Source organism: Odontesthes bonariensis, chromosome 17 (genome assembly GCF_027942865.1).
Source record: "Odontesthes bonariensis isolate fOdoBon6 chromosome 17, fOdoBon6.hap1, whole genome shotgun sequence".
NCBI lineage: Eukaryota > Metazoa > Chordata > Actinopteri > Atheriniformes > Atherinopsidae > Odontesthes > Odontesthes bonariensis.
In genome coordinates, this window is record NC_134522.1 from 36,235,869 (window position 1) to 36,254,603 (window position 18,735).

At 45.3% G+C, this 18,735-nt stretch overlaps 1 protein-coding gene across 6 annotated transcripts in view; it reads right to left on the minus strand.

The window, feature by feature from the left end:
* Positions 1–1,814: 1,814 nt before the first annotated feature.
* mgaa (MAX dimerization protein MGA a) overlaps positions 1,815–18,735 on the minus strand; it is a 55,298-nt gene continuing 38,377 nt past the window's right edge. For 4 of the 6 annotated variants that reach the window (XM_075448488.1, XM_075448489.1, XM_075448490.1 and 1 more), the window contains exons 21-26: positions 17,234–17,376; positions 13,775–13,850; positions 13,436–13,532; positions 12,811–13,194; positions 9,125–9,208; positions 1,817–3,311 (exon numbers count right to left, since the gene is read on the minus strand). In XM_075448488.1, coding sequence (XP_075304603.1) covers positions 2,626–3,311; positions 9,125–9,208; positions 12,811–13,194; positions 13,436–13,532; positions 13,775–13,850; positions 17,234–17,376 — 1,470 coding nt within the window. In that variant the 3' untranslated portion in view covers positions 1,817–2,625. Of the gene's footprint in view, positions 3,312–9,124; positions 9,209–12,810; positions 13,195–13,435; positions 13,533–13,774; positions 13,851–17,233; positions 17,377–18,735 lie in introns of all 6 variants that reach the window. The other 2 variants (XM_075448493.1, XM_075448492.1) reach the window with 2 other exon arrangements.

Genomic DNA, 18,735 nt, shown 5'->3' on the forward strand with positions numbered 1-18,735 from the left:
TCTTACCTGTCTTCTGCACTCCAAAACTAACACCTTTGGAAGAATACGGAAACCATTTCTTGACTATATTAATGTAAACATCTCTCCTATACTGACAAGGGCTTTTGTATAAAATGCTCTTGTGGTTTTTTTTTGGGGGGGGGGTCTCTCTTCTTTTTCAGCTCCCGCTGCATCTGTAGCTCATTCTATCCTGTATAATGTACCCGTCACATCTATCTGGAACTGATCCTTCCATTTGGGTTTTTGATTTTTCTGTTGTTGTTTTATTATTCCATCTTTTGTATGTCTGCTTATTGAAAAAATTAGACGCATTAAAAAAAACAAAACAAACAAACAAAAAAAAAGCTGGCTCTGCACTAGGTCTCACGTTGGACTCTTTTGAGACCGTGGTGGAGAGGACACTGAATGAGCTGTTGTTCATTATGGATAATACACAGCCTCTCCATCACACCGTGGTCAGACAGCAGAGTTTATATATTTCTTTTTCCCCTCTTCTTTGATTGCTTTAATTTTTATTCTATTTTTTTTCTCTTTAAATTGCTTGTTTTTATGCTGCTTTATGCTGTTCTTTTAAATGCCTTGTCTTTATGTAAAGCACATTGAGTTGCCTGTGGTATGAAATGCGCTGTATAAATAAAGATGCCTTGCCTTGCCTTCTGACAGAGGCTGCTTCAGCTGCGCTGTCCGAGGGGCAGAAACAGGAAATCATTCCTGCCACAGACATCACACCGTCTAATAAAAGCTCAAATCATTGGTCATTATTTCTCTATATGCACTTTAGATATATTTTTACACATCTGTTAAACATACTGCTTATTTGTACATCTGCTATTGGTACACTTTAATTCTGCATTTTGTTGTATATATGTAATATGATGTGTTTTTACTTGAAGATAACATTTCTGGTTTGTTTTTAAGGTCTCTGAGTTTTACCATCTCTCCGTCTTGGAAGGACTTCTTGTGCTTAGCGAGGAAACGACTCCCTCTGAATGCTGCCTTCACTTTGGTGCTCAGCTGTGAGAAAAAGACAACTGGGATTTGAGTTCCTTCACCTTTCTCTTTCTCTTCTCGCTTTTCGGAGGGAAGTCAGCGTCGTAGTTTTTATGAACAGTCCCAAAATGCCGCTCCACATTTTCCTTCTTTGAAATAGCAATACAGGACTGACAGATGAGGCAAACGCACAAAATGACAGTGAAAGAAAGGTCCTCCTCCCATTCCGTATGGAAGTGGGAGGTTTTTGGCTTCTTACCAGCTCCTTCACTCATTTTTAAACCCCTTCTTAAGTTTAGCAGAAAACATCCTGTACTAAATCAAGTGACGAATGTCAGTGTGACGATGGATGATAGGCTACCGTGTTTTTTTTTTAATGCCATGTGATCTACCGGTAGATTGTGATCTAGATATTGGGCAGCCCTGATCGGCTGTCTAACAGGAAGGAAGACTAGGTCCTTCAATGTTACACCTAGATGTTGCACATCTTCTAGAAGTCTGTGGTGGAAAGAGCCATATCTGCAGCATGAGAGCCAGAGACTAAAAGAAAGTGAACAAACTATTAAAGAAGGCTGGCTCTGAAGCACCAGGAGCTGAAGAATGCAAAGATGAACGCTCCACAAACTCATCCACATAGAGAACACTGCCCATGCTTTCCACAGAACTGTGTGGAAACAACAGGGTGGGATCAGTTTACAGCTACTTTAACTACAATGGAACAGAAATACGGGAAATCCTTCCTGCCAACAGCAATAACCACACATAATGAAAGTTTAGAATGATTGTTGAGAAAAAAAACAAAACAACAAAATGTACAGTTACCACAACAATATCATTTCCTTTTGGGACAGATAAAATACTTTATTGAATTTAATTTTACAATAATTACCTTGTCCCACCTCTGCTGACCAGTAAAAAGTTTGAATTTAAATTAACATTTTTTTAAATTTGAATTTATTTAAAAAAAAAAGGAAATGTATATAAACCAACATGTAAACAAGTTGCGTGTAAGTTGTGCCCATGTTAGAAAAAAGGCTCATGTTGGTTTACTTGAACAGTTGGGACCATTTTTACTGAAAATGTAGGCTGCAACTGAACATTTTCATTTCTGCTCATCAAATATCAGTCTATATTGAAAAATCAACAGAAATCCAGTTCAGTTTCAGTAATTACAAATAATAGCTGTTTTATAGCTTATTTTTCTGGCAATAAATAACTGTCATCGTCCCTGCCAAAAGAATATATTTTTACCCAGGAAACAACTGGAATTATTTTGTTTATTTTGTCGTAATGTTGAAACTTTTCATTCTGACAGGACAGTTTCCACAGCAACGGGATGACTGCTGTCATCATGGTAACAGGTTTTATAGTCATACAGTCAACATGGATGAACTATCAGAGTGACTTCCATTTTCCTCCCCCCAAATGAACACTTTTCAGGTCAAAAGATTCAACTTTATTATGGAACTCCATGACTCTGGAAACTAGAGCTCAAAGAGGAAACCAAGGACATGAATGGAATAAATACAACACTGAAATGATCTCTGATTGTCTCCCTGTTTGGCTGTGGAAGTGCATCTGTGGAACCGTGAATGCTCTCCACCTTCAGATGGAATCCTAAAGCCAGCAAAGGACTCAGCTGGGGGAGTTTCCTCTCAGCCCCAAAGGGACCAACCTTGGCATTGGCCTCCAGGCCACGTCCCCACTGCCCCTCCCTCCTTCTGCCCCTCCCATGGCAGCTCCTTCACTGCTGGGAAGGCTTGGCACTTTGGCCCCGCCCAGCTTCATGTGCAACAAAGGGGGCGGGGCCAGGACACCTTCCTTGGTGTTGTCAGCAGCTGGTCCGGGCTGCCCCCCTTCCTGCCGAGTCTCTGCGTGGCCATTCAGCCTGACCACCTGACAGTCCAGGTGAGGGGCGTGTCTCTGCTCCTCAGCTACACCCAGCACAGTGGAACCTTCAGAGGACTGTTTCAGCGGTGATGGTGTCCCTGCTGATGTCTCCATGGCAACAGTCTGCTGGTTAAGAAAGGAAATTTCGTTGAGGAGGGATGACAGACTCTTGTTGTTAGGGTCTGACCTGGTGTCCAGTACTGGAGGCCCCCCAGGTTGTACATCTGACAAATGGTCTGTGCTGGGTCCAGGACTCTTTGAGGGTCTGAGGGTCTGAGATGGAGGCTGGTCCTGGTCTCTGATGAGGTCTGATTCACCAGAGACCACCAGAGGCGGCGAACCTGTTGGGACCAGCTGATGGTGAAGCGGCGGTGTGTGCTGTTGAGCGGGTCCCGGCTGAACCAGATGCAGCAGGTTGTTGGAGGCCATGGCTGGAAACAAAAACAGTAATGATCAGAAACATGTTCATCTGGCGTTCTGCACAAAAACACTTTTCAGACATGATGAAAACACTAAAAAAAAAGTGGCCAAACTGGGGTTGTTGTGGCCATCCATGTTTGTAAATCATAAGTTCTATCAATTTAGTTTTCTTTGGGCAGTTAGAATATACTTTAGTTAGTTTGGAATCAAAATCTGTAATTAATTTTTATATTTGAAATTGTTTAGATTATTTTGGTAACTTTTAGACCCTCCCATTAATTAGACAGATTAATAACACACCGGGGGCGCGTTGGTGGAGCTTTTTGTTTGTCTACTGTCCGGTGTGAAGACGGGAGGGTTTGGTAAAAGGATTTTTTGATCACCTTTTGAGCTTTTTTGACCTCGTTTTTCATCTAAGTTGTAAGAGATTTTTAGTTATTGTTTTGTTCATTTTTTTTGTTGGAAATAAACTACATATATTTTTTAAACAATCAAGTCTGAAGTGCTCTCAGCAGTGATGATTTCTTGAGCTTTTTTATTAATAAAATTGTTTCTATCAGAGAGAAGATTGATGGAGTCCTTCCCACTATTATCAGTGATGTATCATCAAGTACAGCAGCTTTAGAAGTATCTTCAGAACCTGATTTGTATTTAGATGGCTTCTGCCCAGTTGATCTCTCTGAGCTAACAACAGCAATAGTCTCTTCTAAACCATCAACTTGTGTTTTAGACCCAATCCCAACCAGACTGTTCAAGGAGGTTTTCCCATTAATTGACACTTCCATATTGGATTTGATCAATCTGTCTTTGTTGACAGGATATGTACCTCAGCCTTTTAAGGTTGCTGTAATTAAACCTTTACTTAAAAAAACTACTCTTGATTCAGAAGTGTTGGCTCATTATAGACCTATATCCAATCTCCCTTTTATGTCTATAGTCTTTAGTTGCTATGCAGTTTAGGAACTGCATTAGGCTGGTTTAAGTCATATTTATCTGATAGATTTCAGTTTGTTCTTGTAAATGAAGAATCTTCCTCACACACCAGAGTAAGTCATGGAGTTCCCCAGGGTTCTGTGCTTGGACCGATTCTTTTCACTTTATACATGCTTCCATTAGGTAACATTATTAGACAGCATGGCATAAAGTTCCATTGCTATGCTGATGATACTCAGCTGTACTTATCTATAAAACCAGATGAACCCAATAGGTTGGTCAGACTACAAGCATGTCTTAAAGACATAAAGACCTGGATGACTCAGAACTGTCTGCTGCTAAATTCAGACAAAACTGAAGTCGTTATCTTTGGACCTGAGCGTTTCAGGGAGAAATTGTCTAGCTATATAGTTACTCTAGATCGTGGGTCTCCAACGAGTCGCTCGCGAGCTACCAGTAGTTCGCCGCCCCTTTCCAAGTAGCTCGCCAAAGGGCCAATGAATCATACATTATTTTGAAAACTTAATTGGTCCCTCGGCAAATCTACTTAAATTTATGTCCAATCAAAATTCACAGTGTCCCGCCCCTTCCAACACTCCCAATACTTATTTGCCAATTAGCTGTCAATCAAAAATTTGCGCTGCTGTCAATCTTGATGAGTCAGTGGTGATGTGAGAAGGAGTTTACGATGGCGACAACAAGTGTACAAACCAACAAGCGGATTAAAACGTACCATTTTCACCAAGAGTGGGAGACAGAATTTTGTTTTACAAACGTTAACGACAGGTGTGTGTGTCAGATCTGCGGGGCCAGCGTGTCGGTCGGTAAAAGGTGTAATGTGGAGCGCCATTTCACCAAAGTTCACGGTAACTTTTCCCCGGACTTTCCTGCGGGTAGCAGTCTACGAAAAGACAAGATAACAGAGCTGAAGACAACGCTTCAACGGCAACAGTCTCTGTTCACCAAACCGACAAAGAAAGCCAATTCAGCAACAGAGGCTTCCTTTAAAGCTGCAGTCTGCAACTCTTTTTCAAGCATAATGCCTGGAACTGTCCGGGGATTCTGAAAGTAGTACATTAAATACCCCAATACAAAACAAAAAGAGTTCTCTAGGTCCCCTATATGTCCCGCTAGGTCCCTCCAAAGCCAGCAGGTTTGTTTACAAAATTGCAGACCGGACCGGTAAAAGGTAACCAATCAGGTTTACGAGCTGGGCTCTGCTGCCTGTCAATCACCGATTGTGCACGCGCGATACAAGGTAGGCTCGTCCCCACGCTTATTTATCTGGACTATTGAACTTCATGACGGGCTAGTCTACTTACTGTGACTTCCATGATCGCAAATGACAGGTGAGTTGATGAATGAGGAGTCGTGTAAGCGCATCTGGCGTGCACGTCTACGTGAACGAGTTCTCATGTGTTTTGAAGGGGCGGGACAGGAAGTTGAATAACTTTATTTTTCGGTTAAAAAATAAGCATTTCTTGCATTTTGCGACTACGGAGGTCACCGTTTTCAACTTCAAGCGTTCTGATAGATCATGTAAACTCTTAAAATGCCAAAAAGTAGGACTTTACGTATGACAACAACAAATCCTGCAGACTGCAGCTTTAAAGTGGCGCACATTTTAACAAAGCGCAAAAAACCATTCACCGATGGCTGGATCATGAAGGAGGCCATGACCACGGTGGCTGAAACGTTATTCAGGGACCATAAAAATAAGGAGGAGATTTTGTCTGCTATTGCCGGTGTACAGCTTGGTGCCAATACCATGGCAAGGAAAGTGTCTGCGCTGTCTGCGGATGCGGTAAAACAGTTTGAATCGGACATTAACAGCACTTCCCCTCTATCTCAAAGATGCTGGACAGTCACACGGTGCAGCCAGCGTTTTAAATGTGTCCAAGTATTGTGACCTCTTATCAAGGCTTGGACAGGAGTTTGCTGACAGATTCAGTGACTTTGAGAAACTTGAGCCCTGTGTGACATTTATGGCCAACCCTTTCATGAATGTGGACATAAGTGAGATTTCAGGACAGATGGCTGAACTTTTCTGTGTTGATCCTGTAGAAATGGAAATGGAGGTTATAAACCTTCAAAACAATGTGCAGTTAAAGTCTCAGCAGAATTCACAGCATTTCTGGAGCTTGGTAGAGCCAGATAATTATGAAAATCTTCACCAAGTAGCTTCTAAAAATATCTGCTTTGTTTGGGTCTACATACCTCTGTGAGTCAGCTTTTTCTGACATGAATGTCCTGAAATCAAAGCTCAGAACGAGACTGAGTGATGAACATTTAAATGACTCCATAAGAGTGAACTTAAGTGGATACACTCCAGCATACACATCTCTTGTTGACTCGCAGTGTCAGTCATCTCACTAGCTAAAAAAGGCTGAACTTCTGAACACATTCACACTCTCACACACAGGGCCGCTGACAGGTTTGGCTGGGCCCGGGACAAAATTCTCTGAATAAATGGTTTTTATTGTGAATGCAATTTTTGTTCTTTATGTGGTTCTTTATGTGGATTTTGCCATTTAGAATATACTGATATATTGATGATTTAAAAGGTTATGTTGGGTCAAGTTTTTTATTCTTGGATTGTAGAAATTGTAAGTGATCCATAATAACATTTCATTTTCAGATGTCTTGGTGCATGTAAATAGTTTTGTGAAGTGTGATACAGTGTCATGGACATATATAACAAGGATAAGTGAATAAGTAACAATATCTGTATTTGTAGTAATGATAATAATATTTTTGCGATGTTTTAATACAGAATGTGAGATGTGGACAGTAACATATTGTAAATGTTCAGGAAAAGAAGGCTTATTGAGTTTGTTTGTTCAAAATGAGCAATGATAATAAATGTTACAAAACACGAGTAGCTCTCGGCCATTTTTATTTTGTTAAAGTAGCTCTCAGAGGGAAAAAGGTTGGAGACCCCTGCTCTAGATGGTATTCCTTGGCTTCTCGTACTACAGTGAGGAACCTTGGAGTTATTCTTTTGATCAGAATTTATCATTTGACGCACATAAAACAGGTTACTGCCTTCTTTCACCTTCGTTTTAATAGTTTTTAAAAGTAGAATGTGCGCCGCTGCGGCACAGCTTATTTTTCTTCGTGCTCTGTGACGGTTGCTAACTTCACACAGAGTTTGCTACTGCTAGTTTTGTGCAACATGGCATGATATTTTTCAGATTTTGACGACATGGACGTCAACCTTGAGTACGATGGACGTCTTTACCGGAGTGAATGAGCTGTTTCCGGGCCAAGCGGAGAGAGTCGTCGGCGTGCGCGTATTTCACCTCAGCTGAGCTCACCACCAGACACTTCTGATGACTCAGACAATGCTTTGTTATCAAAATACCTTCTCAGTGTTGTTTTTGCTGTTTTATGGAAGGAAACCACTTTTCAGATGTTTGAGGTATCACTAAAGCAAAAAATGTTAGCATCAAAGTCACAGTTCTGTTTGACAGGTTTCTTTGCACAAAAAGCTTGTTTTCTCCATTTTTTGGTTAAAAACAGCTGTTTTTGGTGAAACCAACCTATTTTCTACTGTCTATTACTAAAGGACTGAAAATGGTAGAAACAAACTTTTTTTCCTGATGAAAGAAGAGAGTCTACTCTTTCTTTTGGTAATTTCGGTGTGTACATAGTCATAAGACACACTTTTCTGTGGGTCTTGGAAAATAAGTCAAAATACTGTAAAACACTTGGCAGTATGGGTCTCTGCGCTGAAAATGGCTGGCAGCCAATGAGTTAATACACCTGTTCTTTCCCTTCCGTTTCAAGTCAAAATGTCTGCCATGAAAAAGGTTGATAGTTTACCATTTAATGCAGTCTTCTGTGATACTGTATATGTGGATATTGTGATAACAATACATTTTCAATTCAATGTGCAGCCCTAGTTGGCACCCAACAAAAGATTCATCATTAGTCAAAACTTCAAAATTGGGGCGGTCGGTGGCGTAGTGGGTACAGCAGGCGTCCCATGTACAGAGGCTACAGTCCTCGCTGCAGCTGGCCCTGGTTCCAGTCCTGCATCGGACAGCCCTTTGCTGCATGTCGTTCCCCCTCTCTCTGCCCCCTGCTTCCTGTCTCTCTTTCGCTATCCTGTCCATTAAAGGCATAAAAGCCCCCCCAAAAAATGATAAAAAATTAAAAAAACTTCAAAATGAGTAAAACTTAACATCAAACTTAAATGCAGGAATACTAATAGAGGAACCTGAAGTGTTGAAAAAATCCTGATAGAAGTTAAAAGGTCACCAGCCCTCCAGGCAAGTGCCAGCACCTGAGTGGACTTATTTCACAGAAGGCTTCATCTGTTTATGAAATATCTAATTTTCTTCCTGCCACTGTGGTGGTTATAGTGATTCGTTATTATAAGACGGAGAGTCCCCTAGAACCACGTAAAATGTCATCAGCAGCCAGAGAAGCCTGTTCAGCGAGAGGCTGCTTCTGCCCAAGTGCAGGACCAACAGACTGATTTATTCGCTTCATTATTATCATTATTGCCATCATTACCATTTTTATTACTATTACTAGTATACTACTATCATAACATTATTATTATTATTATTATTATTATTATTATTATTATATTTGTGTCCTTTGTACATTTCTGTAGATAACAGTGCTGAGAGTGAGTGAGTGAGATGGAGATTGGCAGAGTAATTTGAGAGGGAACCTCCCAAAGGGATTAATAAAGTTGTCTATCCATCTATCTAAAAATTCTCAACATTACCTTCTCTGGCCAGAACATTTCTCTTTCCAGTATGGTCACCAATCTTGGTGTTATTTTTGATCCACAGCTCACCTTTGAAAGCCATATTAAGCATATCTGAGAAAATTTCATTCTTTCACCTCCGAAATATTGCAAAACTTCAGCCCTTACTCTCTCTTTCTGATGCAGAGAGGCCCGTCCATGCCTTTGTCTCCTCCAGACTTGACTGTTGCAACGCACTTCTCGTTGGGATTCCTGGCAAGAACATACAGAGATTACGGTATGTTCAGAACTGTGCTGCCAGGATCCTGATGAGAGTGCGTAAACATGAACATATCACCCCTGTTCTCCAATCTCTTCACTGGCTTCCCGTCTCTGCCCGGATCACTTACAAAATCTCTCTGCTCACCTTCCACTGCCTGCATGGTAATGCTCCATCTTACTTAAAAGACCTTCTCACCCTTCACTATCCTTCACGCTCTCACCGTTCCTCCAACACCAACCTTCTTCACACTCCCAGAACTGGCTCCCGCACCATGGGAGACCGGGCCTTTTCCTGCGCTGCCCCTCGGCTGTGGAACGCTCTGCCTCCACATCTGAGGGCTCCACAGACTGTGGAACACTTTAAAACAGGCCTGAAAACCTTTCTTTTTACCCAATGTTTTTAATGATCTCCCTTTAAATGCTCTGTCCTGTATTTATTTCGTTTTTGTATTTAAAGGACTCACTACTTTTATTTGTGTATTTTATTTGCATTTTACTCTCCCTGCTTTTGAACCTAATATCTGTCTTTTATCCCACTGTAGCACTTTGAGATTTTATTGTAAATGTAAAGTGCGTTATAAATAAAATGTATTAATTTTATTATTGTTAATGGGATTCAAAAACACAAAACAGGAAGTGCAGAGTTTAGTTGGAAATTCAGCATTTGGTTTGTTCAGATTGGTCATAATCAGCTGATCAATAAAGAGGCATCAGATCATGAGCAAACAACAAACAGCTCAGCTCGTTAGCTCAGTGGCGGTGCCGTTTACACAGCTGGTTATTGAGAGTTTAGTAATCTCAGTATGCAGTTGAACCTGTTTTCACACACCAACAGCATAGTCTTTCTGGGGAACCAGATGCGGGCTTCCTGCTGATCTCACATGAGCATCTCAGCAGGACATTTTCTGCTTAGAGCACAGCAGATGCAGGATATGATGCAACAAATTGAAATCACTGAGATGTGCTGGAGCTGGTTCAAGAAGCAACGGACAACGGCCAGTGCCCAACTTAAAACCGTTCTTCCTGTTTTGAGTCAGTGAGGTGTTTGGTCTGTCTGATCTGAGACAGAACAATACAAACTGAGCGTCAGTTCAAGCAGCAGCAGAACACGAGTCCCCTCATTTTCCTGCTGTTTTTTATGGAGGAGTATCATGGAGTGTGTGGGTTCACGAATCATCTGAGGCAAGTTAAAAGATTTTAAAATATTCATAAAATCAGGAACTAAAGTCTGATTAGGGCAGCATACATCTAAGATAAGATCACCTAAAAGCAGGAACTTATCATACCGTGGCATAAAAACAGAAAGTAACTCAGTAAACTTAAAAGTTAAAAATATTGTTCAGTTTATAAAAAAAGAATCCACATTAGCACTGGATATTCAGGATTAACAATAAAGCCAAGACGTTCAAATGAAGAGTAGTTGTAAAGAACTTTCTGAGCAGCAACTTCCCCTCCCCCTCCGCCGCCTGACAGAGGGGTCGGCAAAGGTGGGTACAGTTGGGGGGGGGGGGGGGGGGGGGGGGGGTTACTTCAACTAGAGTGCTACAGTCTCCTGAAGAAGTCTCTGCGATGATAAAAAAAGTATCATTTATTAGAGGTAATAAAAGCGCGGCATGACAATCATTTATCGTTTAAAGATCTAATGTTTAAAAGGTGAAGAAACGGCCATGGGCTTCAGGAGCTTTCAGAATGAGCTAAACCATCAGGATCCACAGCCGCGGGGGGTGTTGGGCGAGTCTGTGGTGTGGGACTATGGAGGGGGGCAGAGGGAGGTTCAGTACTGCAGGAGACGTTTTTAACTGTGGGGGAGAGAACAAAAACCAGCTGCCTGCTGGTCCTTCGTAGAACCGACTGTAGAACCAACTTAGAACCGACTGTAGAACCGACTGTAGAACCAACTTAGAACCGACTGTAGAACCAACTTAGAACCGGCTGTAGAACCAACTTAGAACCGACTGTAGAACCGACTTAGAACCGGCTGTAGAACCAGCTTAGAACCGACTGTAGAACCAACTTAGAACCGGGTGTAGAACCAACTTAAAACCGGCTGTAGAACCAACTTAGAACCGGCTTAGAACCGGCTGTAGAACCAGCTTAGAACCGGCTGTAGAACCAACTTAGAACCAAGTGTAGAACCGGCTGTAGAACCAACTTAGAACCGGCTGTAGAACCAACTTAGAACCGACTGTAGAACCGACTTAGAACCGGCTGTAGAACCAGCTTAGAACCGACTGTAGAACCGACTGTAGAACCAACTTAGAACCGGGTGTAGAACCAACTTAGAACCGGCTGTAGAACCAGCTTAGAACCGACTGTAGAACCGACTGTAGAACCAACTTAGAACCGGCTAAGAACCGGCTGTAGAACCAGCTTAGAACCGGCTGTAGAACCAACTTAGAACCAAGTGTAGAACCGGCTGTAGAACCAACTTAGAACCGAGTGTAGAACCGGCTTAGAACCGGCTGTAGAACCAGCTTAGAACCGGCTTAGAACCGGCTGTAGAACCAGCTTAGAACCGGCTGTAGAACCAACTTAGAACCGGCTGTAGAACCAACTTAGAACCAAGTGTAGAACCGTCTTAGAACCGGCTATAGAACCAGCTTAGAACCGGCTGTAGAACCAACTTAGAACCGGCTGTAGAACCGTCTTAGAACCGGCTGTAGAACCAACTTAGAACCGGCTGTAGAACCAGCTTAGAACCGGCTGTAGAACCAGCTTAGAACCGGCTGTAGAACCAACTTAGAACCAAGTGTAGAACCAACTTAGAACTGGCTGTAGAACCAGCTTAGAACCGGCTGTAGAACCGGCTGTAGAACCAACTTAGAACCGGCTGTAGAACCGGCTGTAGAACCGGCTTAGAACCGGCTGTAGAACCGGCTTAGAACCGGCTGTAGAACCGGCTGTAGAACCGGCTGTAGAACCGGCTTAGAACTGGCTGTAGAACCAGCTTAGAACCGGCTGTAGAACCGGCTGTAGAACCAGCTTAGAACCGGCTGTAGAACCGGCTGTAGAACCAGCTTAGAACCGGCTGTAGAACCGGCTGTAGAACCAGCTTAGAACCGGCTGTAGAACCGGCTGTAGAACCGGCTGTAGAACCGGCTGTAGAACCGGCTGTAGAACCAGCTTAGAACCGGCTGTAGAACCGGCTGTAGAACCAGCTTAGAACCGGCTGTAGAACCGGCTGTAGAACCAGCTTAGAACCGGCTGTAGAACCGGCTGTAGAACCGGCTGTAGAACCGGCTGTAGAACCGGCTGTAGAACCAACTTAGAACCGGCTGTAGAACCGGCTGTAGAACCAACTTAGAACCGGCTGTAGAACCGGCTGTAGAACCGGCTTAGAACCGGCTGTAGAAGCGCTTTGGAAGAAAAGGAGAGCCACAGGCTCTCTTTGTACTCCTGCAGCTGCTGCAGAAACTCGAACAACGTCTCACCTCTGCAACATTTCTGCTGGTGATGAACTGAATGAGGGTGAATGAGTCTAATTCAGTGAGAGCGAAGGACACATTCAGATGGTTACATCAGTAGTGAGTCAGCGAGCTGGTTGGTTGCTCAGGGAACCAGGTTATTAGTCCATTCGGTGTGTTCAGCCTTACCCTCTGAAGCCCCCGTGTAGAGACAGGATGAGCCCACTGGATTCTTATTGCGGGACAGGATGTTGGGAAGGGTCTTAGGCCGCTTCCTCTGCCCAGGTGCATTCAGGGACACATGGGGATGAGCCGGGGCAGACGTTTCCACCTGTGGAGCGCTCTGAATGGGGGGCTGCAGCTGGGCAGCAGGAGTGGGAGGCCCCACTTCACAGGTGGGCGGAGTCTGCAGTCTTCGCTGTAAGCAGAATGATGTGCTCACGATGTGGTCCTCAGTGTCTTCAGCAGGTGGAGTAGTAGAAGCCCCGCCCCTTGCTTGTAGCTGACTGGCTGCTTGATGCACCTCCGTCTCCTGTTTTGATGACGGGTGCTGGCATGTGTTCTGGCTCCCACCTGCAGCCACAGTATAAGGACAGGTTACAGCCCCCCCTACATGGAGCACAGAAACATGACGCAGGAAACGTGCTTCGTGTAAAACTGCAAGTAAAACTGAGGTCCCCATCTCATAATGAGGTCCCCATCTCATAACGAGGCCCTACAAACAGCATTAAGTGGGGGTGGCTCTGCCATCTGCAATGCTGTGTTCTCAGGAAAGTTTCAAATTCAAAGCCACTACTAGCATGAGCAGCCACACCTGATTTGTTAGAGATTGGTTCAGACGTCTTGATGTGGTCCAGAGGCGTCTTCAGACTCTCCATCTCCCGCTGCAGTGTCTGGATCTCACGGGGAGTCTAGAAAAAACAATCAAAGTCCAACTCTGTGTCATCAGTTGGGTTTTGTCTGAATTTAGTCCAACTCTTCCACTTATAGAGTGGTCTCTGAGCAACCACAGACTGAAAGAAAAGCTGCCATCTCCTCATGCAGCTCTTTTTCTCTGTTCAGATCAGAAATGATGTGATAATATTCTGGAGAGCTGTTTTTTAGCATCCCAGTTAATTGCATGAACCCCCTGGATGCCTACAACAGTACCCACCTGATCCAGAAGCAGCATCTCTGAAGAGTTTGTGGTGTTCAGGGCCGAACTGAGAGCTTCCATCTCATGCTTCCCCCTGCAAACAAAGACAACATGACAGCCCCCCTAACACACACAGTCCTGGTCCTGGTCCTTCACCTTTAATCCCCCCTAACACACACAGTCCTGGTCCTGCACCTTTAAGCCCCCCTAACACACACAGTCCTGGTCCTGCACCTTTAAGCCCCCCTAACATACACAGTCCTGGTCCTTCACCTTTAAGCCCCCCTAACACACACAGTCCTGGTCCTGCACCTTTAAGCCCCCCTAACACACACAGTCCTGGTCCTTCACCTTTAATCCCCCCTAACACACACAGTCCTGGTCCTGCACCTTTAAGCCCCCCTAACACACACAGTCCTGGTCCTTCACCTTTAATCCCCCCTAACACACACAGTCCTGGTCCTGCACCTTTAAGCCCCCCTAACATACACAGTCCTGGTCCTGCACCTTTAAGCCCCCCTAACACACACAGTCCTGGTCCTGCACCTTTAAGCCCCCCTAACACACACAGTCCTGGTCCTGCACCTTTAAGCCCCCCTAACACACACAGTCCTGGTCCTGCACCTTTAAGCCCCCCTAACACACACAGTCCTGGTCCTGCACCTTTAAGCCCCCCTAACACACACAGTCCTGGTCCTGCACCTTTAAGCCCCCCTAACACACACAGTCCTTGTCCTGGTCCTTCACCTTTAAGCCCCCCTAACACACACAGTCCTTGTCCTGGTCCTTCACCTTTAAGCCCCCCTAACACACACAGTCCTGGTCCTGCACCTTTAAGCCCCCCTAACATACACAGTCCTGGTCCTGCACCTTTAAGCCCCCCTAACACACACAGTCCTGGTCCTTCACCTTTAAGCCCCCCTAACACACACAGTCCTGGTCCTGCACCTTTAAGCCCCCCTAACACACACAGTCCTGGTCCTGCACCTTTAAGCCCCCCTAACACACACAGTCCTGGTCCTGCACCTTTAAGCCCCCCTAACACACACAGTCCTGGTCCTGCACCTTTAAGCCCCCCTAACACACACAGTCCTGGTCCTGCACCTTTAAGCCCCCCTAACACACACAGTCCTGGTCCTGCACCTTTAAGCCCCCCTAACACACACAGTCCTGGTCCTTCACCTTTAATCCTCCCTAACACACACAGTCCTGGTCCTGCACCTTTAAGCCCCCCTAACACACACAGTCCTGGTCCTGCACCTTTAAGCCCCCCTAACACACACAGTCCTGGTCCTGCACCTTTAAGCCCCCCTAACACACACAGTCCTGGTCCTTCACCTTTAAGCCCCCCTAACACACACAGTCCTGGTCCTGCACCTTTAAGCCCCCCTAACACACACAGTCCTGGTCCTGCACCTTTAAGCCCCCCTAACACACACAGTCCTGGTCCTGCACCTTTAAGCCCCCCTAACACACACAGTCCTGGTCCTTCACCTTTAAGCCCCCCTAACACACACAGTCCTGGTCCTGCACCTTTAAGCCCCCCTAACACACACAGTCCTGGTCCTTCACCTTTAAGCCCCCCTAACACACACAGTCCTGGTCCTGCACCTTTAAGCCCCCCTAACACACACAGTCCTGGTCCTTCACCTTTAAGCCCCCCTAACACACACAGTCCTGGTCCTGCACCTTTAAGCCCCCCTAACACACACAGTCCTTGTCCTGGTCCTTCACCTTTAAGCCCCCCTAACACACAGTCCTGGTCCTTCACCTTTAAGCCCCCCTAACACACACAGTCCTTGTCCTGGTCCTTTAAGCCCCCCTAACACACACAGTCCTGGTCCTGCACCTTTAAGCCCCCCTAACACACACAGTCCTGGTCCTTTAAGCCCCCCTAACACACACAGTCCTGGTCCTGGTCCTTTAAGCCCCCCTAACACACAGTCCTGGTCCTTCACCTTTAAGCCCCCCTAACACACACAGTCCTTGTCCTGGTCCTTTAAGCCCCCCTAACACACACAGTCCTGGTCCTGCACCTTTAAACCCCCCTAACACACACAGTCCTGGTCCTGCACCTTTAAGCCCCCCTAACACACACAGTCCTGGTCCTTCACCTTTAAGCCCCCCTAACACACACAGTCCTGGTCCTTCACCTTTAAGCCCCCCTAACACACAGTCCTGGTCCTTCACCTTTAAGCCCCCCTAACACACACAGTCCTGGTCCTGCACCTTTAAGCCCCCCTAACACACACAGTCCTTGTCCTGCACCTTTAAGCCCCCCTAACCCACACAGTCCTGGTCCTTCACCTTTAAGCCCCCCTAACACACACAGTCCTGGTCCTGCACCTTTAAGCCCCCCTAACACACACAGTCCTTGTCCTGCACCTTTAAGCCCCCCTAACACACACAGTCCTGGTCCTGGTCCTTCACCTTTAAGCCCCCCTAACACACACAGTCCTTGTCCTGGTCCTTCACCTTTAAGCCCCGCTAACACACACAGTCCTTGTCCTGGTCCTTTAAGCCCCCCTAACACACACAGTCCTGGTCCTGCACCTTTAAGCCCCCCTAACACACACAGTCCTGGTCCTGCACCTTTAAGCCCCCCTAACACACACAGTCCTGGTCCTTCACCTTTAAGCCCCCCTAACACACACAGTCCTGGTCCTTCACCTTTAAGCCCCCCTAACACACAGTCCTGGTCCTTCACCTTTAAGCCCCCCTAACACACACAGTCCTGGTCCTGCACCTTTAAGCCCCCCTAACACACACAGTCCTTGTCCTGCACCTTTAAGCCCCCCTAACACACACAGTCCTGGTCCTGGTCCTTCACCTTTAAGCCCCCCTAACACACACAGTCCTTGTCCTGCACCTTTAAGCCCCCCTAACACACACAGTCCTGGTCCTGGTCCTTCACCTTTAAGCCCCCCTAACACACACAGTCCTGGTCCTGGTCCTTCACCTTTAAGCCCCCCTAACACACACAGTCCTGGTCCTGCACCTTTAAGCCCCCCTAACACACACAGTCCTGGTCCTTCACCTTTAAGCCCCCCTAACACACACAGTCCTGGTCCTTCACCTTTAAGCCCCCCTAACACACACAGTCCTTGTCCTGGTCCTTTAAGCCCCCCTAACACACACAGTCCTGGTCCTGGTCCTTTAAGCCCCCCTTACACACACAGTCCTGGTCCTTTAAGCCCCCCTAACACACACAGTCCTGGTCCTGGTCCTTCTGGAAGCACACAGCCATGCTTCATGGTGTCACTAGATGTTATGGCCGTATGTAAAGGCAGTATCATTTCAACGGTTCTAACCAAACACTCTGTAGTTGTACCTAAGGAAAAGCGTGTACAGCTACAGATGTCAACACAGCAGAGGATGCTGGGAAAGCTAAACTAGGTGTTGGCATCATTGATCAGGTGACTGCCACCTTGGGTAACAGATTCAGGTGGGCTGCAGAGAACTGGCTTCCCTACTCACTGTGAGCTGCTCATCGTGCTGCCCGGCCCCCTCTCAGCCTCCTCCAGCTTCTCTGAGGGACTGGTCCGAGTCTCCTCTTCCTCCCCCGCCCGACACCAGCTCAGCGGGCTTGCAGTGGGTAACTCACCAGCTGAGGCAGCACCCTGCCAAAACCACACCACCTTATATGTGAAAAGCAGCTCTTTCTGAAGCATTGTCATGTCATCACACAGGAGCAACAACTGAACATTTCTTTCTTTTTCCATTAAAGTCATCTGTGTGTCAAACTGCCTGTTTAAAAGCTCTGCTTCAGTTAAAGGGGAAGTTCAGCTTTTCTAAACCTGGGCCTCTGGCATAAAATACGTTCATCTACTCACCGATAACAGTTTGGTGAAAGTCGGCGTCTCGTGGTGCGGCGCGTGTCGATGACATCATGCCAGTAGACATGATAAGACAGATAATGCCTTATTTACAGGCTCTATTGTCTCTGCCCTGTTCTCTCTAAGCCGATCTCCAGGGATCTAAATATCTTCCGAAGGACGCAGACTTTCACCAAACTGTTATCTGTGAGTAGATGAACGTGTTTTATGCAAGAGATAAGGTCCAGGTTTTAAAAAAACGAACTTCTCCTTTAAGCAGACTTTTAAAAGAAATATTTCTTCATACCTTTGTAATATCCTAATTCAAACATCTGTGTTAATCTTTTGCTTTGAAATGTTGAAGCCTCCAGTGATACTGGAGGACTTTTAGAAATGAAATCTTTGAAGTAGCAGACCAGCCCCAGACACTGTGCTCAGGACAAATAAAAAAATAAAAAAAAGAACTGTCAGTGGTTGAACTCTTGGCTGTATTAATATATACTATTAATGTTTGCACAGAGTAGGAGAGAAGCGAACAGTGTTGGAACAAACATGCTAATTAATCCATGTCATCCAGCAGTTCTTTTTTAGCAGGCTACCTGCATTACAAAGTTCCTGACTCTATGCCAGACTTGCTTTAAGGTTTCTGCCCTCAGTACCTGCTATCGCTGCCTCCCGGTAACATGAAATGACTAAATATCCACCTTTTTGCTTCTCTCAGTGCTTACTAAAGGATTTCCATTTGCTTTCACATCGCCATCAAACCATGCTCTCTTCATGTTTTCTCCTGTTCCCATTTCTCTAACTTTGAGCTCTTTAATGGAGATGTTCACCTCCTCCAGCAGATTGGAACTGGTCATCTCATGTCCTGCTCTCTGGTGTTGCTGGTGCCTCTGTGGCATAAACTCAGAGCCTCACAGTAAACACTAGTGGAGGGGGGCATCGTATATGTTCTAATTATTTCAAAAGCAGTTGCACTATTAGATTTTGCACATTTTATCTTTATTATCATTCATTTCTCAAGTGTTTCTACAGCAAACCCCTTCCATGTGTTTGAGCATCTGTGGTTAGGACCCTGAACCCTACGCTGATGCATCATTCCGTGCAGAACAAAGCAACGGTGTGTGTGAATGAAACACGTACAAGGCCTCTGAAGAACCTGAT